Consider the following 26,944-nt stretch of genomic DNA (forward strand, 5'->3'; position numbering starts at 1 on the left):
TTGATATGAAAAGTGAAAACCTCTACCTCATTCCACTTTTATTTAATTTTTAGTGGGTGTTTGATAAATCAACTTAAATTGACTTAATAACTTAATTTAAATTATTAAATTAAATATATTTGATAAAATAATTTAATGATATAACTTAAAGTGAAAAAAATAATTTTAAATAATAAATAAAAATAATTAATTTATTTTTAAATTCATATATTTATCCTTATTTATACTAATTAATTTTGTAATCTAGCAATAAAAGCAAGATGTATAGCAAGATGTGTAGGTAGAGTGACTCATCAAGTTCCCATTGAAATAGGATTCATACAAGGAAATTCATAGAATGGTAGAGGCAGATCAAGCTTTTGCACATTTTTGTTAATCCATGAGCAGGATCTATCTAGACACATAGATCCATGGATCCAATCCATACATTTTGATTGGAAAAGAATCAATAGAAAAAAAAAAGAATCAAAAAAAGAATCAAAATTGATCGATATATTTTTCGAAACAAACGAAAAAGAAATGAAAGATGAAACATAAATCATAAATCCACTAAGTCCTCTCGGGGACTTGCTTGAGAATAAGAAAAATGAATCTCATGTCTCTATTACTAGATTATGACCTCCATTGTTATTTAACCCCATTTACCCTAATTATAATTTATGATGATAAACATATCAATTTGATAATTTAGAATAAATTTTAAGTTAATTTTATCAAATAACTTTAATACTTAAGATAAGAATTAAGTAATAAGTTTTAAACCAACAAGTTAAATATAATTTAACTTAAAATCAATTTAAGTCATCAAGTATTAGATTTTACCAAACACCTTTTTATGGTACGTTAACAATACATTTGAAAGTGTTTATTTATTTATTTTAAAATGATTTTAAATTAAAATGTTTTTAGAAAAATCACAAATTAAGTATTGGTGATTTTAAAATTTTTTAAAAGTGTTTGTCAAATTTTGTTAAAATGTTTGATTTTTTTTCTTTTTCTATTTTGTACATATTTTTAAATACTAAAACATTTTAACAACTCTCAAGTAACTTCTTTCCTTGTGTTTAAAATTTTGTCAATAGAAAAAAGTCAAAAACTAACATAAGCTGATTCCTTTTTTCAGTACTCAATAAAAAATAATACTAAGTTTAATATACAATATAATAATTTTTATATTCAAATTTACTTTAAAATGTTAACATTTGAAATAGTAAATTTTACTGTCTCAATTTTTTAATCAGTCTCTAAAATTCATTATTTTTTTAAGATACTTTTTAAAAAGTTCCTACATTTATTTATTTATATATATATATATATGAAATACTATCATTCTTTATTTTTTAAAAATAAAAAATAAAATATATATATTTAAATATATCATAGTTTTAAAAAAAATATTTTTAAAAGAAAAAACTATTACAATTAACTTTTCAATTTCAAATTTAAGATGGTATTTATTTTTTTGATTGAATAGAAAAAATCAAATAATTAAAAATAATCTAACCGATTCAATTTAACTATATTGATTAATATTAATAAAACTAAATATTGTGACCAAACTAATAGAAATAAAGCCATAAAGCTTTCTTTGATGTGGCACTTGTCACATCAACCTTGTCTTTTTGTACCTATACGCAGTATAAAAGATGGAAATTATTTCCTTTTTTTTTTTTTTTTGCCAAATTTTAAAATCAAACTTGTTTTTTTGGTTGCCAAAGGGCATATCACTTTCGTCCCCTGAAAATTAAGTTTTAAACTGAAAATTAAAGAATATTTTTTAAAATTATTGTATTTTTGTCGGAATCTCCGGTGGGGAAGAAGAAAGGAGTGTCCACCATTAGAGGCGTTTCCATCACATGACTCTGTGCAGGGGGTGTCCATAGATTCGAAGTAGGACTGTAGGAGACTAGTACTAGTCTTTGTCCCTGTTCACAGACACACACTTAGTCAAAAGCAGAGCATGTGATCATGTGATCATCTGATGGGAGGCCGCACATGGGGCATGGCATCACAAACCTGCAAATACATACTGGGCAGTACTTACCCCCCTTCCTTTCCTCTCCCTTCACTTTTGAGACATGTGAAGTCTGTTGTTTGGTGGGGATCATGTATGTACAGCTCTCTCTCTCTCTCCACTTCTTTCCTCCTTTCTTCTTCTCTGCATGTGACGCTCTATCCAAAATCCTCCTTCTCACAACCACAAAAAACACCCTCCAACTCACTTTTCAGTAACGCCCAACAGGCCCCACCCCCCCAAAACCCTTTTCTTGGTGTATATAATCACTTCCCAGTTCCTCTCCATCCTAACTTCATATGAATCTCTAAGATGCAAACCCAATCTTTCAAGCTTCTCCTCTGGACTTTTCTCACCTTTGCATCCCTCCACCAGGGTCTGCATTCTATGGCTTCCCTATGTATATAATTATGGAAAATTACCAAGTTTTTCCAGCTTTTCTGACAGACTCAGTCACACAAAATCAAAGGGCATTTGTGTGATGAGTCTGGTCAGAAGAGTATTCTTTTTCCTATGTGTCTCTACAAGAAGAGCCTCATAAATCTTGGATACACCATCCAGGAATTGAGAGAATGAATGTTTGTAGTAATATTTTGTTGATAAATGATGATTGAAGTTGACTGGGTGCTAAAACTACAATGCAGGGAAGGGAGCAAAGTGCAGTGCTGATGGGCCAACAGTGAACCAGACTCAGGTGGGATTTGGCAACCCTCCCAAATTCATGGTGGAAGTCCACAACAACTGTGCTATGTGCCCAGTTATTGATGTTCATATCAAATGTGGAAACTTTTCCCAGGCTCTGGTCAGTCCGAGGCTGTTCAAGGTTTTAGGCCACGACAATTGTGTCGTCAATGCTGGGTTGCCATTGCCACCCTTGCAAAAATTCTCCTTCAACTATTCCCATCAGAAGTATCCCATGTCCCCATCAATCTGGTACTTCCAGTGTGAATAGAACTAGAACCAGCTACCACTGCCCACCTTTCCTATAGCAGTGTATGTTTTCTCATCCTATCTTCCCTTTTATCTTTTCGTATTTGTATCAAGTCCTGAGTTTCTCAATTTGAAAGATAACTATCGCATGGAAACACTTCAAAGAAGCAAAGACAACATCCAAGAAACAGTTCAGCATTGCATATAAAGAGCATGGTATGGTTACTACTTCTATATATCAATCTCTGTTATGGAAGAAAACATAGAAGAAAAAGCTAATATAACTTCCAGAGGCCTTATCTCCAAGATCACTCTCTCAGGACTTCGGAGATAAGCAGCATATAAAAGTCATAGGAATTTTCAGTTGGAGAGGCTAAACTAGTAGTATGAAGAAAAGTCAGAAAATTTTGGTTTAAGCACATCAGGTATGGGTATCAACACGACTTTGGGCATTGACTGTTCATATTTTTTTTTGAGATCTTCATCTTAGGTGATACCCAGGTAAGCATTCAATCAGTTAAACCCAAGAAACAGAATGTGTTTGACAATCAAACAGGAAAAATGAAATGACACTAGAGTAAATATTCTCAGACAATAATATGTGAATAACTTGAATTGGACCACAACTAACCATGAATATAGTGGCTCAAACCTGGAAAATCATTCAATGACAAAAACTGAACCATGGATAGAGAAAAAAGACTTAAAAAAGCACTTGTAACCAACTGATGTAAAAAATCACAAGGAACCCGTGTGTAATCAGGCAATCTAATAGAAGGAAATAGCATTAATCCAAAACAAAAGGACATAAACAGATAGTAAAGCACTAATCACTTGCAATACATACATATATATAAACTGGGTTTGTCAAAAACGACTTTTTCCAGTTTTGATGAGCTGAAAAAAATGTAACAGGTACACCATACCCGAAGACAGTCATAACACTGTAGGCCCATCAAACCAACACACATTTTCTCATGAAATAATGGCATAAGATGGAGATATCCTGAGAGAAGTAAAAAGGAAGGACAAAACCCTCACGAGCAAATTGCTTGTGTTTATTCCTCTGGGACCTAAAGTTGTTCATAATGTCTGTAACTGACACAATCACCATGACTGAGATCAAATTTGACAGGTGAAATAAACTGGCCTAGGAAAAGATAGCAAACAATTATAGATTTATTTGACCTACTCAAAATCCTAGGACAAGGCAGCCAGATAGTATCTAGGGATTGTAAAGGAGCTATGATTGAATCTTGCCTCCCTTAGAGCTTTGGATAGCCTATTGTCAATTTTGGACAGCAAAAAGAGGAGAAAAAAGAAAAAGAGAGAACTTTCTTGAAATTCAACAAAATAAAAAGGCAAACATTAGTAGAGAGTACAACACGTTTATTCTACATGAAATGCAACATGGAAAAGAACACAGACAAATGTTTTGTGGTTTGGTTCATTACAAGCATATTTCACAATACTTCAATCTCTTAGTTTTATCACCCACAAGAAGGAAAAATAAAACGATAATAGTGGGGATGTTTACCTTAAAACTTTACAGCAAAGATAGGCTTCCTAGAAAGGCAAAAAGGCAAAGGACAAACAGAAGGTAGAAGAAAAGAAAGTGGGATTTTGAGGTGTGATACCATTTGCACATGATATCATGTCCATATACATACACATACAAAAGCAAATTAAAAAATGAAGATAATATCCTGAATCTTTATGCATGGAATCACAAGAAGAAAGGAATGGAAAGCAAAAATGTGTGAATTTGATAAATTTTCTTGTCCAAGGAGGTCAAGGTGTAAAAAAAAAAAAATACAATATTTAGAGTTATTATTTCAACCCAATACAAAGCACAACATGTAAGTTGCTGATGTGAATTTGATAAATTTTCTAGTACAAGGAGGTCAAGGTGTAAAAATACATACAGTATTTAGAGTTATTATTTCAACCCAATACAAAGACACAACATGTTAGTTGCTGATGTGAAAAGGTTAGACACCAAAGATGCCATCATCTTGGACGAACAAACAAGACTACGTTAACAAGTTGAATAAAATTTTGCATGCAAGAACTTCTGACAAAATCTGCATATACAGAGTGATTTGAAAGGTGACTTGTGGCTCACTAATTCATCAAACACATGATCAACATGGTAATGGCCAAGCTACAAGTAGCAATGACTAAATAATGCATGATGAGAAGAAAAAGGATAAGTAAGGTGCAGATGTATATATGCCTACAATTTGACAAGCATAGCTACTGAAGCAGGGCCCACTGGGCAACATGCATGAACGAAGGTAGAGCCTTAATGTTTGGTGCCTATTGGACCCACTGGGCACCACACATCCAAAGGTTTAATATCTGCCAGATCTGTGGCAAGGTGCAAGGGTTCCTAAGAATTTTATACCTCAGTACCCATGTTCTCAGCTAACATGTTACAACACTGCCAGCTTGAGTGAGGACGGGATGGCTTAAGGGTTTGCTGGGTATTATTATTATAACGGATAAATACTTGACCTCAGAGGTCAAATTTCATCTTCATCTTTATATGCCTAGGACTGTCCAGCTCCTGTGGATGGCGGGAAGGTTAGTTAATGAATGCAGATTAGAGAAAAAAATTGAATTTCTCATTCATAATCAAGATTAGGTTTTGTTGAACTACCAAGTTTCCTAAAAGCTTAAACTTACAAAATTTAAGCTCAATATGCATAGCATGCTCCTTAACAGGTTTACAAGGCTATATATAAAACAACAGCTATTCTAAAGAAAGGAAAAAAGGACACTTATACAGAGAACTAGTAGCCAAAAAATCAGGGAGAGAAAAAATTTAAATAGGAAACAATTGAAAAACCATTGACTCTATTGATTTATCCCCTAATTGACTGCACAAAATTACTAAAATCCTAATTTTTCTGAACTCCCCCTCAAATTGGTTAAAAATATCCAATATTCCCAACTCACTTGTTAAGACTTCAAACAGTTTCTTTTGAAGACCTTTGGTGAGGATGTCTGCTAGCAGTTTTTCTGTTGGAACAAACAGCATGCACCTCCACATGCTTGGTTCTATCATATTGAACCCAATTATGTGCTACATTGATCATTACCTTATTATCACAGTACAACTTCGTAGGTTTCTCACTTGGAATTTTTAACTCTTCTAGCACCATCCTTATCCAAATAAGTTCACAAATTCCATGAGCAACAACGCAAAATTCAGCTTCTCCACTACTTCAAGCAACCATAGTCTTTTTCTCCAACAAATGTATAGTACCCATATGTTGATCTTCTATTCTTATTATTTCATCTGCCCAGCATCAGTGTAGGCTTCAATTTGTATATGACCCTTTTCCCAAACAATAAACCTTTACCAGGAGCTCCTTTTTGGTACTTAAGAATTCAATAGATAGCTTCAAGGCATTCTTCAGTTGGTGAGTGCATAAATTGACTCACCACACTTGCTGCAAATGCTATATCATGATGAGTCTATGATAAGGAAATCAATTTACCCACCAATCGTTGATCATGTCCCTTGTCTACCATTGAGCCTTAACTCCCCTACCCTAATTTATGGTTAAGATCAATAGAAGTGTCCATTGGTTTACAACCTAATAATCCTGTCTCCTTAAGTAACTCTAGGGTATATTTTCTCTGTGAAACAAATATACCACTATGGGATCTGGTAATCTCCATACCAAGAAAATATCTCAATTGGACAAGATTCATAATCTCAAATTCCTAGGCCAAAATTTCTATTAGTTTCTCCAATTTAGAAAGTTTGTCACTGGTGAAGATGATATCATCAACATACAGTACAAGTATAGAAATCATACTATCACTTGAGTGCTTGTAGAACATAGTGTAATCAATTTGACTTTGTAGATATCCATAGCCCCAAATGGATTTATATTCAACATTCAAGAGTGCATTCTTCATGTCCAATTGCTATAGAGGCTAACTTAAATTTGCTTCAAGAGATAGCAACACACAAATTGTATTCATTTTTGCAACTAATGCAAATGTCTTTTGATAATCAAAATCATATGTTTGCGTAAGGCCTTTTGGTACAAGCCTTATACCTTTCCACTAAACCATCTACCTTATGCTTGATTGTGAACACCCACTTGCAGCCTAGATGAGTCTTTCCCCTTGGTAAACTCACCAATTCCCAAGTATAATTTTTTTCAGGAGCTCTCATTTCTTCCACAACTGTCTCTCTCCATTTTGGAAGAATTAGAGCAACTTGTATAGATTTTTGAAATCTCTACAGAAGACATGTTAGTAGTAAAAGCTCTAAATGAGAAAGACAACCTATGATAAGACACATATTTGGCAATTGGGTGCATAATATAAGATCCGGTTCCTTTCCTAAGAGCAATAGGGACCCCAAGTTTGAGAAAAAAATGTATTTTTCATTTATAATCAGAATTAGGTTTACAAGGCTATATATAACACTACAACTATTGTACAAAAAGGAAAAAAAAAAAAAAAAAGCAACTATATACAGAAATAATAGCCTAAAAGTCCAGAATAGAAAATTTTAAGTAGGAAACGATCTTAATTGAATGCAAACCAAATTAGGAATCAACTGCACCAAATTAGGACATAATTACTAGAATCCTAATTTTTCCACAGCTAATGAAACCCATGGTGGAACTCTGTCAAAAATATTAGGACAACCTTTCTAAAACCTTTCCAGCAAAAAGAGAGCATTAAAGATTTTGCATAGAGCCCTAACGCCATTACAAAGAAGCCAATTCAAAACCACCAAAACTCAATGAAGCTAGACACTTAAAAGATGGTCAAAGGAGCTCTTCACCAACCTTCCAACCAAGGACAATAGAGACTTAAAACAGTTCAAAAGGCTTCCAGCAAGCCTTTAGCAGGTGGCTAGACACTTAAAAGGCAGTCCACAGAGCTCCTTGTTACCCTCAAGCTCAATATCCTTGAGCCATCCAACCACCTCACTAGTGAAGCGCTATATTACTGCTGTGATGTTAGAACATCAACTTGACAATGCATCTCAACATTGGTTACTGCATCAGTTTTCCCTACAAAAAAAAACCCTAAAATAACCTTCATTTACCTCTATTTTTACTTATTAGGTGGGTAGTCCCAATTTGTTTGTTAAGATTAACTTGATTATTGTGAACCAACCCCTCCTGGTGTTTTCTTCATGTTTATTAGTTTTGTGATTTCTCTTATCCACTAGATTCACCAGCTTTTACTGTCACAAAATTGATGGTAGAAAGATGTGCAGGATGTTTTTGACACCTACTTGTATCTATGTGAGTGAGGTGTGAGCACATGGGATATATTGTACAGCCCTAAAACCAACAGTTGTATTTAGTGGACTGACATTACATTTTTTTCCCTTAAAAAGTCCATTAAACTGCATTCTTTAATTACTTCCTGTTTGAACCAAGTCTTGTTAGATGTTCTGTTTGTGGCAAATTTCCAGAAATTGGTTCCACCATGAAAACAGAAATTTAGCCTAAGTTGAAAGTACCTTGCATTTAGCACCAGGTGTTCCCATTGCTAGAATAAAATACAGATGATGCACATGTCAGGAGGAAAGTTTATGCACCATTTTATCAACTATTTTCATGAATTTCTTTTTACCATTCAATATGAATTATATTAATTATTGACTATTTGTATTCCACATTAACTGTAGCAGTTAGTAAACTAAAGTGTACAACATAGTTGTTAGCAACAACATGATTATAGCGCTTCTTGTACTCAGACTGCAAGCAGAAGAAATATAATGAGAACCTACTAAATGTACTGTTCCACTCTGTTCATCCACCACTTTAATGCTTGAAGAACCTGAAATCAACCATATATAAGTCAATGGAAGGGGAAAAATACATTTGAACTGCAATGATGCTTCATTAATTATCCTAACTTCACAATGAAATATTTCCAAGATCTATAACTCCCAACAATGAAATACATTTGACCAAAGCAATTAATCTAGCACATGAGGCTCTGGGTTCCAACCCAGGGATAAAGCTTAGGCAGTTTGAAGAAAATTATCATCAATATTCAGTTACAATTGAATATTTAGATATATGACCACTGATGGTTTTGGAGACCTCTTTACATTATATTGTCTTTCTACATTCAGGATTATATAGAAAATAAAGAAGACCAAAAATCTCCCATTCCACTGGCATGTCTCAGATAAAAAAAAAATACAGAAATATGTCTTTAGTTAAATTTAACTTAGAAAACAAGAAAAGGAATGACTAGAAAAAGAACCTGGGAAGGGGGAAAAAGCCAAGCAAATAAAAAATGCACGGTAAAGCAATTAAGCACTAAAGCTAATATTGGTCCGGCAATCTTGTGCAAGTAGAATCACATGAAACAATTGAATCTCAAAATGTGTTATATCCGTGTCTTAAAATTTTGAATATGAAAGTTTTTATCAGTTTTCCACAATCAGAAGCACATTAAAATCATGTAGACAATATAGCACACATATAGTAGCTATCCCTTCTTGTCGACATTGCTCGTCATCAAAACCATTGGTACAACTACTAGGGAGGGGCATTCAGCTACATTTTTATCTTGGATGACTAAGGAGATATGACCATTAGATACAGAGGATTTGGGACTGGGTAGGGATATTGATTGTTCTTTCTAATGGAAGCTTTGATTGGCTAATCAAGAAATCGATCAGCTCACCAAGAGAAAAGCCTCTTTTCTAGTTGATTTTGTTGGGGTTGTTATGCCCCACACTGCACATTTTCTCCACCAACACCTCCCTTCTTATTATTTTTTTTTTTTTAAAGGATTTCACATAACAATAACAGCAATAAGTGATATAATTGGTAGAGGGCTAGCAAAGTCCTCAGTCCTCACTACTGAAAGAAAGGCATCAAATGCCTTAAACAGATGAAAGAACTTAGTAGGCCTCCAAACACCAAGTCATCACATGCTTCTCACTTTGGGCTCATTAAAACACTACAGATTGCAACTAATGTGAAGGTGGGCAAGAGGCTTTATATGCTTGGCACTTGGGCCTCAGGAGAACATACCCATTTGATAAATAGAGAAGGATTGGTGCATACAACCGTAAAAATAAAAATAAAAAACTAAGGTGTCATTTGGATATACATCCTGTTTTGTGTTTTTGAAAATAGAAAATAAAAATAACTACTAGATAAGATGCAAGAACTTTTTGAGACTTAAAAAGATAAATGACTTTTAAAAGCTGTTTAAAAAAATTGAGGCACTAAAAATTTTTATCACCTCAAATTTTAAAATTTTAAAAATAATTTTTAAAGAGATAAAGTAAATCCATACTTTTTATATAAGAGCTATCACAATTCAAAGAAGTTAGCAATAAGATGCAAGAACTTCTCAATACTTAACTTAAAAAGATAAATGACTTTTAAAAGCTGTTTAGATAAATTGACGTACTAAGAATTTTTATCACCTCAAATTTTAAAAATCTTTCATCACCTCAAATTTTTAAACACATGCAGTATTATTTTAAAAGACAAAAAACAAGAAGTGCATCCAAACAAGTAATAACTTATTTTTATAAAAAAAGAAAGAAAGAAAGAAAGAAAGAAAGAAACAGACATAAAATGGTGGTTGGTTTCAATGAAGAGTTTTTTAAGACTTTCCATAACAAGGCTGTCATAAATAAATATCAAAGTTGAACACACAGGTTAACCGCACTTAAGAAAGAGTTCAAGATTGGTAATTATACTGATAAGAAAACCTAACCACTCCAAAATAAATAAAGCTATCTCAGATATCAGACAAATTTATTTATGAGGGAAGAGACTACAGGAAACTTTCTCATAATGATCACAACCATAAGCAACAATTTTCTAGAAGATTAAGAGACACCATTTAGCATATAATAATTTTCTCAAATGTGCAACCTACATTACGAAAAACTTCAAAACCAGCCAAAAACATTTTCTTAAAAATGAAGAAAAAATTACATGATACTTACAGTTATATTCGGTCCATCCAATGACCTGATTTTCTAGATCATACAAGACTAGCTTATTTGAAAGTGCTAAATCTGCAATAGAACATTGAAACAAAAAAAATGGCTCAGATAAATACCAAGAAACACTCATTCTTTAGTTATGGAAAACTTAAAATTTATCAGATTTGACAAGTTCAACTGGATTACAATTCAACGCTAGAAAATTCTGAAATGTCATTCAATAGTAAAAAAGGGATACCTTGTAATTATAAGAAAACTTATCAAGTCAAACAGAAGAAAAATAAGATGATTATAAAGCCAATTACTCTTTATGGCACAAAATGTGGGGCAATTAAGAAGCATATCAAAAACTACAAATCAGCTGACCTAACTATGTTTAGACGGATGAATGATGGAATAAGAAATCAAAGTATAAGAACTGATGCATTAGTAACAAGTTACTGCTAGCCCAATTAAGGACAAGATTAGGGCATCATGCATGATGGTTTAGCAATGATATTGAAATGCAAAGAATATAGTAGCACGGATAAGTGATTAGATCCAAGTTGAAATTTTCAAAAGCAAAAGAGGAAAACTATAAGGAATGTGTGACAAGGTAGTGATAAAAGATATGATTGCCAAGGATAAAGAAACGAGATGGTAAAGTGGAATGGAAGGCTTCTTGTTGTTGACCTGGAATTAAGGCTTTGTTGGGTTGGATTAATTGAATATGACCATACTGCAACATATGTTTCAAGACAATTTTTATCAATAACAAATTATTTTTTGATATTGTAAAAAGAAATGTAAAAAAGTATAAAATAAACTCCTCAAATGTACAAAACAATCCAAGAATAAATTGTTAACTGCAAATAAAAATTTTAAAATCAACTGGTAAAGAATCTGTGTTTTTATCCATCTATTACAAGTTCTTGTTGAATCAAACAGTGATGGTTTAAATCCCTAACTAAACTACAAGTGGATTTAGAGTCATGCTTAGGTAATTGGAGTTATTTAAACACTGATAAGTAGAAATTCTAGGAGTATACCTCCTAAAAGGGTGATATTCCTTCTATCCCTGGATTGCATCCCACTGTTTTGCCAACCAATGCACCATAAACCATCCTGTCAAAATTATGACGGCAAATTAACTTATAAATGGAAATTAAGATAATGAAGTTTAGAAAATTGTTAGTACAAATAATAAATGCAGTACAAGATAAGAAATGAATGATTCCATAAGAAGGTTAGAAAAAAAAGAAAAAGGAAAGAAACCAATGGGAGAAAAGATAACAGGAGGTTGTGATGGTTTGGCAAAGTTCAATAAAAACCAATTTCCACACCACTGAGTGGTAATAATGTTCAAATGAAACATTCTGCAAGGACATGAAAAAGACCTAAACTACAGATGCATTTTTTTATTTTTTTTTGATCGAAAATGACAAATGGATATTGATGGAAAAAAGAAGTACAAGAGAAGGATGAGGAATCTTCCCACCAAAGAAAACTAAACTACAATAATACAAAAACAAGAAAATACAAAGTAAAAACATATAGACTCTCTAAACTACAGATGCATGTGCACCTAGATACATCAATGTGTAACTAAAAACAAAATATGACACTAGACAGAGATATCAAAAAACCAAATCACATAGCCAAACAGAAAATGTTAGGTTAAGAATTCATAAAAACTATCTGATCAAAAAAAAAAAAAAAAAAGAATCCATAAAAACTAATGCACAAGTAAGAAGTGCAAAATATTGCATATGGCCAACTAAATAACATTAAAATACACCAATAAATAAAAAATTAGAAAGCTTACCATGGGGAAAAAAAAACCACAACAACAACAAATATTAGAAGGAACAATAATACAACAAAATGAAAAAAAATATGAAATAAGTTTCAAGAAAATTTAATTTTATATGACCTCTTAATTTATATCAAATATCCAACCAATTGATTCTTATTGGAGAAAAGGAAGATATTGAAACCATATTATAGTTTAACAAAAGTAAAATAATAATGCTAATAATCATTATAACAATGGCATGGCAACGTCATATCTTCTCATTTAATAATAGGAACAAGATCTAATTAGAAAATAACAATGCCTAATGGCTTATTTGGGATAGAGTTTAACTTTTGTGTTTAATAGTAGAAGAAGTAGAAGCAAAAGTAAATACTATTGTTGTGCAAATGAATTTTATGTTTGAAAACTATATCTTAAAAATGCTATTACTAAAAATAAGAATAATGTTGATACTTTTAAAAAATTTAATAATTAAATTAAAATATACTTCCCACATCATCTTTGAGGAAAAGCATGGATTTTTTGCTTTCTCAATGCACGAAGTGTAGGGCCCACATTTCTGAATTCCATCTGAACGCTGCTAAAATTGCTTTTGACCATCAAACGTTGCTTTAAGCACTTAAGAAGCTCTCCCAAATAGGGTTTAAAACAATTAGGGCTGAAAACTCTCTTTGGTTTTGCTTAAAGGATCCCCCAATAAGGTATTCTCCTTTACAGATTTTGTACAATAAATTTTTAGCTAGAGGTAACTTCCTATTGAATCCAAGTCAATTTATTCATTGAATTAGCACCTCACATTGAAAAAGAACTTAGAAAAGTATGACTAGAAAACTAAGAATGTTTAGAAAAGAGATGTCTAACGATCTTGTGGATTAGAGTTTCCCAAATCACATCCTTTTTACAGGACAGTTGAGTCCAGGTAACATGATTGGATTCAAGGATGCCTTTCATTAATTATATTTGTTGTGCCCATCAATGGTAATTGCCAAGGGTTCGATTGAGATCCCTAGAGGCCTTCATCAGGGGGACCTCTCTCACCCATCTTGGTGACCATTATGACATCCACCAGCAAGATGATAGAGAATGCTGAAGAGTGTGGCCTGATTAAGGGCCTTCAGGTTGGAAGGGACAGTGTAAGAGTTTTTCATCTGCAGTTTGCAGATGCTACCATTTTCTTCTCCAATGTCTCCCTTTTGATTTTTACAATTTCAGTTGGTTGTCAGTAAATTGAGAGAGCCTGTAGGGGATACTTGTGATTGGAAAGGGGGAATTCTGAGAGATCATTTGAAAAGAGAAGTAAGCATCGATTGAATATTGAATTAGGCCCAAATTTGAGGGGGGTCAGGTTTGGCGGGTCTCTATGAGGAACAAAGCCTTCATGTTTTGGAGTTTATGCAAGAGTGTGTGTGACTAATTAGAGTTGAAACAATGAACTTGTGATTGGTTTTGAAGAAAGGAAAAGAGAGAAAAAAATAAAGGGGTTCTAGGTTTTTCTCTTGTCAACTTTCCCATATGTTTCTACATATTTATATTATTAAAGTAAAAAAGAGAAGATTACAGTAATACACCTACCATAATTTAGCAAATAATAAACTCTTAACAATTACAAACATCATGTGATTAGGATCAACTACAGGTTGCACACTACTGGTGGCATCATACCTAGTTTTAAGTTGAAATTTCTAGTTTTCTTATTCTCTCAACACAAAAAATCCAATGCTTTGCAAAATCTGTTGTCAAGTTTCTAGCTAAAACTAAGGGAACACAAGTTGGACAAAACTATGAAGTTTCAGAAATTTATATGGATTCTGCATTGCCTTCTCAAGTAACAAGAAGTTCTAAAATTAAAAAAAAAAAAATGTGTATAACAACCAACCTCTTCCTTCCCCTTCCCCACCAAAAAGCTCTATGGTGGGGTTTGCATAATAACCAAAGGCATTAATGAATCATCAAGGACTTCTGTTATTTTGATCCCTAAAGCGAAGACCCATGGAGAAATCAATCACATTCACAACTTCCTATTGGAATACACATTCATAAATTTGAGAATTGCTTAAAGTATCAGCATGCATTACATCGAAGTAAGGCACTTCACAAGGATATGGATAAGGAACTATATTAAAAAATTTCTACAAAAGAAGTAAACTTGTGTCATCCAACTGACACCTCAAAAGTCAAAAAAAGGTTCACTGCAAAAACAAAAAAATCTAAAATCCAGGTTATCTAAATCACCATACATGTAGGTTCGATTGTTGAGGCCAATAAATATCAAAAGCATGCATATAATCATTGCACAATAGGAAATTGTAAATCTGTTTTAAGTGGTGGTGGGGAGGGGGAGTTGGGGTGTGTGGCAGAGGAGGAACTAAATAAAGCAACATAACCGAGAAGAACGTTTACAATAATGATGCAATATACTTACATATGAGAATAGATATTCATGGGGATGAACCTTCAAGTAAAGTGAATTTTCAAAATGAAAAGTGACAGCCGGAAATCCATCATCCAAACTGCAGGAGAAAAGTAATCATATAAATAAGACTTGTACCTCAATTTTTTTATAAACACAGGAATTACTTTACAGAAGATGGCATGAGATAGCATTCAAGTAAGAAGTTACATATTCCTACACATTGAGTCAGATAGAAGTAGAGATGTGGAGTGACAAAATATTATCTTCTCAAAGCATACAACATGAAGAATATAGTCCAGATAGCATGGATATTCATATTGCCAACTTTTGCATTCTATTTCAATCAAGTATCAAATTCAAGTATCATATCATATATTGTGAGAGAAATAATGAAAGAAAAATCTAATGTTTGGGAAATGAACATATAATAAGAAATGGAAATACAAGGCATCGCTATATTAAATAACGTGAAATTTAAAATTACATCTGTATTTAAATTTTCCATGTTCAAACCTACATATTTCATATGTTCAAACCTACATATTTCATATTTTAAAAGTCTGCCTTCAAATTGTTAATTCTTAGACCACAGGAAGAAAGACAATGGAGGTCTGACTGCACATTGACAGCAATTTTGGCTGTATCAGATTTGGTAGAAACTTTGACAGCTGAAGCCCTAGGACCTGAAAATCAAGAAGCAGATCATTTGGCTAAGAGGGGTGAGGTGTTTTTAGAGGTTAGAGGAGACTGCTACCATTCTTGATGGTTATTAGTGTTGTCTCATCTGCTTTGTGTATAGTTTTGCTTTTCCATGTTTTTATCTTCTTTGTTAGTCTGTTAGTAAGGACATCTTATTCTTCCCTTGGGCACTCTTTGTTTTCTTATAAATATTTCAGCCTATTACATAGAAAAAGAAATTTTTTAGCTTTTGGGAATGAGGAGTTTTCGCTTCAAAGCTTGAAATGTTCTTTTGTATGTAATCTTTGGTCTTGGGTTAGGGTGTCTATAGTTTTGAGCCCTTTTTCTTTTATTAGCTTTTTTGATTGGTTAGGCTCTAAGCAAGGGAAGGTGAAGTGTTTTGTTTCTTTCCCCCCCAACCTTGGTTTCAACCCTTTGGGCTGCTTTTGTATACTCCTTGTATACTTTGAGGGCACTTTTTTTAGTGTTTCCTCTTTCCGTTTAATATAATTCCCTTTATCTATCAAAAAAAAAACATAGAAAAAGAAACGTAACATGAAAAATCCAAAAGATATAACACAAAACATTTGAGAACTTGTTGGAATCCGTGCAACGATTAATGGCGGAAAAATAGAAAAACGAGAAAGAAGAACACGAAGATTTAACGTGGTTCAGCTAATTTCTTATGTCCACAGAAACAGGGAAAGAGGATTTTCACTATGTATCAAATTCGGATTACATAAAAGAGTATTTATACTAACCCTTAGGAATGAAATTCAAAAAATACCCCTGAACCATACCGCAGGGGGCAAATTCACTCTGGCATTTGCCCATTTTTCTCCATATGTCTTTCACTCAAATATTTTATTTTATTTTTATAAGTAAAGAGAAGTATATTAAAAAAGAAAGAGGAGACACCAAACTAGTGCCCTCTAGGTATACAGGGAGTATACAAAAGCAGCCCACAAACTCTAACCCAAGGAAGCGGGAAGAGACCCCTACCTTTAACTAGAGCCTAGCCACTCAAAAAAACTATCAAGAGAACGAGGGTTCAAAACTATAAACACTCTAACCCAAGACCACAGATTACATACAAAAGAATGTTTTAGCCTTTGGAGTGACAGCACCTCATTCCCAAAAGCCAACAAATTTCTTTCCTTCCAAACTGACCAAAATATACATAAGGGGGCCATTTGCCATGCCTTTTTACGGATTTTCCCCCACAAACTCTCCATGCCAACCAATGAGAGTTTCCTTAACTATACCAGAGAGAACCCACACCACACCAACGAGAGAAAAAAGAAGCTCAAATATGAGCCACATACTACAACAGAACTTCATGTTGATTGCATTGTATGGTTCTATGATAATTGTTTTAAGAATAGTAAGCCACATCAACTTTTTCTGATGACTTTCATCATCATTATCTGCTGAAAAAAAAATTCCTGATTATTTCCCTCCAGGATCCCACCCTTCATATTAACATCAACCTTATTGATACTTCACAAAGAAAAAGCTCTCAAAAGAAACTTGTTAGGCTGTATCTTTGCTGGTACAGTTAACATTAACATAAAGGAAGTTTTGACTCCTTCGAAGAAAGCTGTTCATTTTCTTCAAGATTCTCAGATTCAGCTAAATGTTGTGGAAAGAATCTTCAACAGCAACAGCTGAAAGCCATTCATGAATTTCAGCTGTTACAGCACCCCAATTCTAGCAGTGTGATCAGACATTGCAACTGATCTACAGCCAACCTCCGCACCTCAAACCCAACCACTTACAATATAGGTGGCTGTACAGAATACACTTGAAAACCTCATAATTTGAAGTACTTATTTGGAAGTATTTTGGGGGTTGAAGAAAGTTGAATGTTATGGTTAATACCAAGAGGAAAACCGAAGCCATTATGTGAATTATTATGAGTCTTATTAGACAATCTATCAAAGGTTTTATGCAAATTCCTTTCACATAGCCATACGAGAACAGAGTACCACTCCCTAAATAAAAAACTAAAAAAAAGTTGTGCATCAACAATCCTCTTTATAAAAATTTAAATTTGTTAGTTGGACAAAAATGAATATTTGCTAGCAAGGACCTTTCACTATTGGGTACCTATTACTAAACCTAGTAGGTAGAACAATAAGAAGTGGCAATACATGCCTCCCTCCCTCCCTCACTTCCCGCCACCATGTACAGTGAATCTTCTATCGATTTACTACTCAAATGAAGATGCATTAACAAACTACTGCTCCTGTCCGCCAAGAGGATCATATATAATAGCATAATGTTTGAATATAAATTATAGTGACTAGAAAAACCTCCAATGAAATGACATTCACATGACAATATGAAGAGACTTCACAATTTCAACTTGCTTATCTTCAAAATAATACAAACATCAATAACTCTTAACTATTACATTCTATTGCTTGGAATTAGTCACAAAAGCTAACTGCTATGCATCATACCTTCCAGAGTACTGAAAGCACGTAAACTGGTCATGAATGGTATGTACTTTCAAATCAGACTGCCAAGAAAATATCTAAAAAAAGGGGAAAAAAAAAGAATATTAAACTATGTAAGTACGCAATTTATAAAGAGAATCCCAAACAAATTTATTTTTTATTTATATGGGCAGGTTTATCACCTACCTTACTCAATAACTGATCATAAACCACCTCTGGGAGATAAGCCAAGGTTGTACCACTATCAATGATTGTTCCTTTCTTGTCTCCCACATCAAATACATCTGTTGGAAGATTTAGAAAATAACCACCAACTTCAACTGCCTTCATATTGACATTGTAATGTGTCCTAAAATTTTTATAACAAGATACAGTTTAATTCAAGGTATTCTGCAGACCAAGATCCAACAAGACTAATAAAAGGAAACCTAAATTTTTGCACAAGAAACGTTAGGCAATCCAAAAGGCAAGATGTGTATTATGTAAGAGAACATGGAGACTATCATACAGGAAACAGAAAACTTGGCTCAAGAAATCAGAAAAATTATGCAAGGAACTTCATTGACAATTAATTTGTTTGTATCTTAAATCTTTACCAAAAACTGCAATAGGATTTGATAAAATCATTAATATAACATAATAAAAAAAGTAAACCTATGTCAAATTGAATATACATATTTAGAGTCGAATTCTCACCATCATTAATAAAGCTTCACAATGAACATTAATAGTGGGGCCTTTGTTCATCTAAGTTATTCAAACAAACCTATACTTATGACAAAGCAGTTGCAAACTTCCCAAGAATTACCAACCAAAATATTACATATTTTTAGTTTTTATCAAAAGGTATGATACACATGCAAAACTATAAAATTAAGTTTCACATTAAGGAAATCATCAAACTCAATTTTTCCTGGCTAAACATGTATGAAATCCTCAGTCAAACCATTTACAGCCATATTTGGTCCCATTATTTACATTTTAAGCAGTGAGTCAAATTACAGGGCACCTCACATGAAACTAAATCTTGATAAAGATTTTGAGTATTAAGCTGGGATTTCTTTTCATCTCTAGTTAGAGGCATCAATCTTCCCAGTAAAACCAAGACAATCAAAATCAAGAATCCTAGATCATCTAATCAAAAGGCCAGTGGCTAACCAGGAAGGAAGCTAGATCCATTGAATCATCCTTGGTAAGCAGGAAGGCTCTTTGTGGATAAGGCAGAGAGAGTACTATTAATTGGGTGGCTGTTATAACTACGTTCTAGGTGATCTTGATCCAGAGGAATTCCATAATCTTCAAGCATAAGTGGAGGATAGCCCTTAAGGTTTGGCTCAAGGGGCAAGGGGTTGGGAGGGGATGTGGGAGGTTCTAGGTTTAATTTCTAACAGTGAGGAAAAAGGCAACTATGAAAAAACCATAGTTTTAAAAACCAGACCGAACCGGCCGGTCCGACTGTCGGCCAGTCACCGTTCCAGTCCGGTTCGGTGAATTGGGCCGGAAGATGATTGAATCGGAATCGGACCAGGAGAACCGGACGGTTCAACTATTTTTTTTTTTTTTTACAACATCAAAGACGTCGTTTTGATAACCCCCAACCTCTCGCCCCTACCTGAAGGACGACGACCTGATGAAGGGACCAATAGGAGCACAATGGTAAAAAGAAAACAGGAATCAAACACGGTTACGCAAAAGCAAAATGACTATTTTGCCCATTTTCATTTTTCCCCAATATTCAAAACCTAGTCGCCCTCCTCGACTCCAATCATATCCCACCCACCGGCAACGAAATCCCGAATTTATAAATAAATAATCAAAATCAAAATCACGAGCGCTTTAGAAAATTTCTAATCCGCAACACAAATTAATCAAAAATGGGAACGAAAATGGCTTGGAATCATCATTTCACCCTTTAATCCAAGACAAGTGAACTCACCTGAAAGAAAATCAAGGATTCGTCGACGTTGAAGAGAAGCCGAGCAGGTAAAAGAAATGAGAGAGAAAGAAACCAAGTCTAGATTGATAGGAGAGGGGATGGGGCGTGATTTAATGTTGGGCTTCTCACCTCTCTCGCTTCCCCATTCTTTTCCATTTCTTTCTCTCTTCAAACTCTTTTCTTTTCCTTTTTTTTTTTTTCAAAAAGGAATATAAACTATAAAGTGTTCTCTTTCGTTTTTTTCACTTTTTATTTCCTTTGTAATAAATGTTGTATATCCTTTTTTTTAGAAATTAATAGATCTAAAATAGTATTTTTCTCAATTTTTTATATATATTTATATTAATTATTTAAAAAATATTATGAAAATTTGTACCTTTCTCTCTAATGAGTTTTGGACAAAAATAATTTCTTTAAAACAATAATTTCATAAAATAATTTGATTCTCACAATAATTTCAAAACTATTACGTCTTATTCACGCGAATATATAAATTATATTATTTTTATTTTTATAATTATTTTAATTTCAATAATATATAAATTATATATTTATGACGTCGCCGGTTTAATCGCGGTTCGACCGCCGGTTTGACCAGTGAACCGTGAACCGGTAACTTTTCCAGTTCAATGACTGGTCTGGTTCTGCAAACATTGAAAAAAACAAATAATAAATTTTTTTAAATCCATTTAGCGTCCTGCACCAATATGTACCATTTACTTCCACATGTTCACTACTCAATACATAAAAGATACCTGAACATCAACACCAAAAATGACATAGTTTTAAATCTCGATTTTGCAAATTTTGAAATTTTGAGATTTATATTCAATTTTGACAGAAAAACTTTTAAAATTGAATGCACATAACTAGACCAAAAACTTTTAATCAAGTTCCTGCAAATTGTGAATGCACATAACTAGACCAGAAACTAGTCTGCGTGATCACTGAAACAAATGAACCAATGCCCAAAGAAAAGATGACTAAGGTCAAGCACAAGGGGTGCTTGCTCAAGATATATTACAGAAGCTACCACAACTCTTCCAAAATCACACAGCACATTTATGTAAGAAGACATCAGAATATTATAATTGTAAAAGAAACCAACCATATACATCAGCAGAAACAAACACAAAGTATTACCAAGAAAAAAAAATAGAGACTGCAAAGATCAAAAACAACAATAAAGTTCACACAGAATTTTTTATTTTTTTTATCAGACGTTCACAGAGAAATATATACATACTGGTTTGGTACCAATGGAGTTGTGTTAACTTTTGGCTGCACAATATGCCCAATAGCAAAAATCCCACCTCCATTTAAACCATCTAAGCAGTGTGCAAACATCTTTCTCACTTTTCCAGAAGAAGCTAATTGTGAAATCATAGACGTATTTGACTTCCCAAAACCAAGTATCCCATCAAGAGCTTCCTCAGAACTTAAATCCCCAGATTGTGTAGCACTACACCTGTCCCAAAAACATCAAAAAGACAATGAAAAAAATAAAAGAGTAGATAATTACTAATTGACCCCACAAAGTGAAAACACTGCAACCTGAACAATGATAAGAAAAGGCCCTACAAAGTTCCAGAACAGAATTTTAGACAGATTTGAAGAAATTCAAAAATCAAGAATATAGTAGCAAAATAGAACGCATTCTAAGGAACCTCATCCATTGTGACAATCTACATGTGATGATGAAAGGAGCAAAAAAGATGACCGAAGAAAATAACAAAATAATTACAGGCACAACAAACTTCACTGGAAACATAAACTAATATCACAAACAATTTTTACGACCATCAAATCTAACCCTTCTACTCTCTTTCAAATATTTTCTTTTATTGTAAATCATCTTGAGTAATTATTTTTTCCCAAATTATATGATTCAAACCCAAAATAGTTGATTGACCAGCTACACTTTAAGATGGCATTGACTACTACATGTCTATTTTGTTCACATGAAAACAGAAACAACAGAGTCATTACTAACTAGATTATTTTTAGATAATAGATTACAAAAAACAGTTTTAATCTTAAACGCAATCTTGTACAACCATATAGTCTATTGAATCCTGTACAACTATAGACCTCAATACCAGTCTCAGTTTAAGCTTAAACACAATCTTAAACCGCTTGCTTATCAGGAATCAACGCATAAAAAATTGACAAGATAAAAATCAATTAAGAAAATGTCAACACAACACAAACAATCCAAGTAAGAGATCTATAAGGGGCACTCTGCCATCATAAAAAAAGGGGGATACTAACAGAGAACTGTGAATCACCTTCCAATGACAATCACTTCATTGCTATAAAGTTGCAAACAGAATCTTAGTGGGACAAGGTATAACAAGTTGGAAAATTGGGGTTTTTAGAATTTATGGAGGAAAGTTGGAATTGGGCTTAGGGATCACAATGTGGTCTAGAGAAAAGGAGGCTCTTCGGCAGTCTTTAGCTAAAGAAATTGAAATTAAAGAGCTTGGTAGGTTGGAGTAATTCCTAGGAATCGAAGTGGCTTGTTCCAAGGAGGGCATCTTTCTTTCACAACAAAAACTATGTGCAAACCAGAAAAGATGTAAGCTAGTGGATACCCCCCTAGAACCAAACCACAAATTAGGAGAGCCTTAAGAGAATCGAACCATAGATTGTGGCATGTACCAACAACTAGTAGGCAAACTCATTTACTTAGCACATACTAGACTGAACATTCCATATGTTGCAAGCATTATCAGTCAATTTACGCACAATCCCAAAGACTCTCATCTTCAAGTTGTCTATCATATCATACACTACCTTAAAGGAACTTCTAGTAAAGGGTTGTTGTTCAAATGAGGTATGGAGTTGTACTTGGAAGCCTACACGAATGCAGATTATGCTGGATCAGTTTTAGATAGAAGATCAACATCAAGGTATTGTACTTTTCTTGGAGGAAATCTAGTCACTTGGTGAAGTAAAAAGCAACCAGTGGTCACAAGATCAAGTGCCAAGGCCGAGTTTTGAGCAATGGCTCAAGGAATTTGTGAACTGTTGTGGTTTAAGATTATTTTAAATGATCCTAAAATCAAGTGGACACACCCTATGAGACTCTATTGTGATAATAAGTCTACAATTAACATTGTTCATAATCCAGTACAACATAATTGAACAAAGCATACAGAGGTAAATTGACATTTCATAAAGGAGAAGCTTGACAGTGATCTTATTTGTACTCCATATATTGGGGTAGGTGGCCAACTTGTAGATGTTCTATCTAAAGGGCAGGCTATTACCACGTTTCAAGGAATTATAGGCAAGCTCCAAATGAAGAATCACCTATTCACTAGCTTGAGGGGGAGCGTTGAAAGTTTTGAGTCTTATAACTTAGGACTTTTTCTCCTTTTAGGACTCCTCTTGTACAGCTATAAATTAGTTAGGATTTTCTCCTTTTAGGACTCTGTGTATAGCTGAACTATGACATTTGAATTGATTTAAATTACCATGTATATCATGAATTATCCTTTCCTAGAATAGACGAGACTAGATATATATTCTGGTGTATCTCTTGATTTTTTGTGAAGAAGACTAATTCAGAATTTCACAGAAACTAATAATTGAAAAGGGCAAATATGATTCCAAACTTCTTGCAAAAAGGTGAAGTCACTATAGCATCAGCACAAGGACCTTCATGTGTAAACCAGGTCACTGGCAATATGAAGGTCAAATTCATAATCCTCCTGATACAGTACCCTCAGAAAATTGTATAGCCTTATTACATATTTCATGTGTACATATGATAGAACTTACAAGTTTTGACATTTACAGCTAAAATACAGCATATATCGTATGCATGACATTGGAATAAATTTTAAAAAGATGACTAACCCAAATATAACACTGCCATTTGCCGATGTAGTTTCGAGATCTCCAGATACCTGATCATACTGTACAATATCCCTTACAAAGTATCCAAAAGAGGAGCTCCCATCTGCATATATCTCAGTATAAGAACAGGACATATTAGCTATGCAATAAGATGGAGGGCCACCATTGATTGCGTAGCAAAAATCTTGATCACAAGAAACCAATTTTCCAGTGAGTGACTCCTTTATATCATATAATGTGAGTTCCATCTGTTAGAAGAAAACAAAGAAAAAAAACAAAATGCAAAAAATCAATGCTAAAATATTTGAAGGAAAATTTTGTTAATGCAAGGAATACGACACAGAAAAATCAAACAAGTAACAAGCATAGAGCAAGATGAGAAGCCTACACCAAGAGAGCTTTTCTTGGGACATTCATTGCACTGAATACAATTAACCCACATAATGTCACTTCCTGTATCTACTTGTACATAGTAGTCCCTTGCCGGTGTTCCAATCCCAATTTTAGCATAGTAAAGCCTACAAAATTTTCAAAAACATATATTAACAAAGTAAGCATAGAAAGCACACATGTCATACAAGAACTTGTAACAATTACAAGGTTTTCCAGGTGTTTGGCCATTCCTAGTAGTGCTGTATTTGTAGGACTGAACTAATGTGTTCAAAAAAGCATTTTTCTTACTTGATATTGAAAATCTTTGGTGCTGAATTTGAAGGACTAAAAACTTCAAACTGCTGAAAGAGTAGATTTATCATTAGGCAAGTAACAAAACAGAAAATTAACAACTTTGATTTGATACTTAAAATCTCATGGAGACTGGATCAAGTGGATTTATTGTGCAGCATAATTAAACAGATTTGAGCACTTTTCCAGCCCTATTACTAGTGAAAATGGAAATTTGAGTAATTGCTATATCACACTTAACCCAGATAGTCACACTAGTCAATGCTGAACCATACACAAATGCACTCATTAAACTCAACTGATGCATTTCACATCTTGTTTCAGGCACAAGATTAACTCATTTCAAGTTACAACCCAACATGAATGAAACCCTTTCAAGCAGAATTAGTGCAAAAAATTATAAAAATCGTAAATTCATCACTAGGCTAATAAAACAATATCAAAGTTAGGAATTTGATTTGATACCTTGGCAAATTATACATATCAATTGCATATTCAGAGTTGAGCAATAATTCAAAAGATTCCAGCCCAATTTTTCCCTATTTTCATTAAAATGGAAATTTCAATGATTAATAGATCGTAATTAACTCGAAAATTTTCAGTATTCAGCGTTGAATAACCTGAAGAATATAAATTCATTGTTCGGCTAATAAAAAAAAGAGCAAATTCATGACTCTAATTTGATACTTCTAAAAATAACATATAGCAAGTCAATATTTCATGTCTAGCAACAATTCAACAGATTCCAGCTCAACTTTTTCAGCCTTATTTTCAGTAAAACTGGAAATTTCAGTGGTCAGCTCTGAATCATGTCCAAAAGAAACTCACTAAAGTGACTAAACCTAACTTACCCACTTTGAATCCTACTTCAAACCAATGAAAGGGTAAATTCAACATTAGACAAGCAAAAAATAGCAAATTTTTTACTCTGAATTTATACTTCAAAAAGAAAAAGAAGAAAAAATTCATACTAGCAAGTCGATATTCAGATTTCAGCAACAATTTGTGAAAATGGAAATTTTCAGTGTTCAGTGATAAATCATACCTAACTAAGCCCACTAACTTATCAAGAAAATATCCACTTCCCAATCAAGAAAAAATACCCACCGTCCAGAATCCTATTTTGAAATATCATAGCTACATATTAACAGAATTTTTCCTATTCTTATGGAAAACTAAAGTATTCGGAAACAATTATAACTAAAATAGCCCCACCAACTTCAATCAAGAAAAAATTTCCCACTTTCAAATTCCTATTTTGAACGCAAAATTGAACACATCTCGAATCAAATTTTCATATCGCATAATTTTATTTAGATATGGAAAGGTGTAATATTCACTGATCAATTATAACACGTTAAAGCAAAACCAATTCCCAAAATCCTATTTGAACCCAAAAAGTAACTTTTTTCAAAACAAAAGGAAAAGGGGAAAAAGGATGGAGTAAATCGAACCCGACGGCTTCGGGACGGCCGGTGCCGCCGAGGGGGAGGTCGACGCCAGCAAGAATCCGAAGCTGGCGGCTGTTGTCGTGAGCTTTGAGGGCGGCGAGAGACCGTTTCTGGCCTGCGAATTTGTACTTGAGACTGAAAAAGCCGTGATTTGCAGAAACAGGAGTCGTAACAGTGATGGAGATGATGAGGAATAATGGTAATAATAATAGGATTCGAAGCAGAGGTGACGGAGCGAAGAGGCAGGGAGGTCTGATGATGAGCATGATGGCTTTGGGCCCTTTGGACATGGCTCTCTCTCAATCTCCAATTGACATATGCGTAGACCTGGGAGCTTATGGGAAAGCTGCGTTTGGCTCCTCCAAGGAGGCAAGGACTACTATCAAATTCCTAATGGGAAAATTCTTTCTTTTCCTTTCTCCACTGAAAGCCATTCGAGGTGATTTCCTTTGACCCGTCTCAAATAATAATAATAATAATAAATAAATAAATAAATATCCTTTTTTTACTATAACAAAAATATGAAAATAAATAAATATAATTAAAATGAATTAAAAATTTATACCTTTTAAAAATATTTAATTTTTACGTAAAAGAGTTAAAATAAGTATAATGAATTTGAAGTGGTATATAAAAATAATTTTTTTATTTTAAATCTATTTTTTAACTTTTTTTTTCTTTTGTTTTATTTTTTATCCTTTTTTTTTGTATTTTCCTAAAATTAAATATAGCCTTAAAAATTTAA

General features: G+C 33.4%; 2 protein-coding genes across 4 annotated transcripts; one reads left to right on the top strand and one right to left on the bottom strand.

Annotated features, from left to right (window-relative positions):
- The first annotated feature begins 2,284 nt into the window (after positions 1-2,284).
- Positions 2,285-3,153, top strand: LOC117914622 (uncharacterized protein At1g05835). Its single transcript, XM_034830030.1, has 2 exons — positions 2,285-2,390; positions 2,659-3,153. Exons 1-2 carry the CDS (start codon positions 2,327-2,329, stop codon positions 2,964-2,966), a joined length of 372 nt encoding a protein of 123 aa, XP_034685921.1. The 5' UTR covers positions 2,285-2,326; the 3' UTR covers positions 2,967-3,153.
- Positions 3,154-8,530: 5,377 nt separating this feature from the next.
- On the bottom strand, positions 8,531-26,608 carry LOC117914621 (aspartic proteinase-like protein 2). 3 transcript variants are annotated; one of them, XM_034830026.1, is made up of 10 exons: positions 26,203-26,608; positions 24,453-24,582; positions 24,065-24,312; positions 21,447-21,668; positions 18,451-18,613; positions 18,268-18,341; positions 15,134-15,221; positions 11,945-12,020; positions 10,917-10,988; positions 8,531-8,770 (listed from the first exon to the last, which is right to left on the bottom strand). In XM_034830026.1, exons 1-10 carry the CDS (start codon positions 26,487-26,489, stop codon positions 8,622-8,624), a joined length of 1,509 nt encoding a protein of 502 aa, XP_034685917.1. In that variant the 5' UTR covers positions 26,490-26,608; the 3' UTR covers positions 8,531-8,621. The 3 variants fall into 3 exon arrangements, with proteins under 3 accessions (XP_034685917.1, XP_034685920.1, XP_034685919.1); XM_034830029.1 differs by lacking the exon at positions 26,203-26,608 and adding an exon at positions 25,214-25,297; XM_034830028.1 differs by lacking the exon at positions 26,203-26,608 and adding an exon at positions 24,746-24,834.
- Positions 26,609-26,944: the final 336 nt, after the last annotated feature.

This window comes from Vitis riparia, chromosome 5, assembly GCF_004353265.1.
Source record: "Vitis riparia cultivar Riparia Gloire de Montpellier isolate 1030 chromosome 5, EGFV_Vit.rip_1.0, whole genome shotgun sequence".
NCBI classification, from domain to species: Eukaryota; Viridiplantae; Streptophyta; class Magnoliopsida; order Vitales; family Vitaceae; genus Vitis; species Vitis riparia.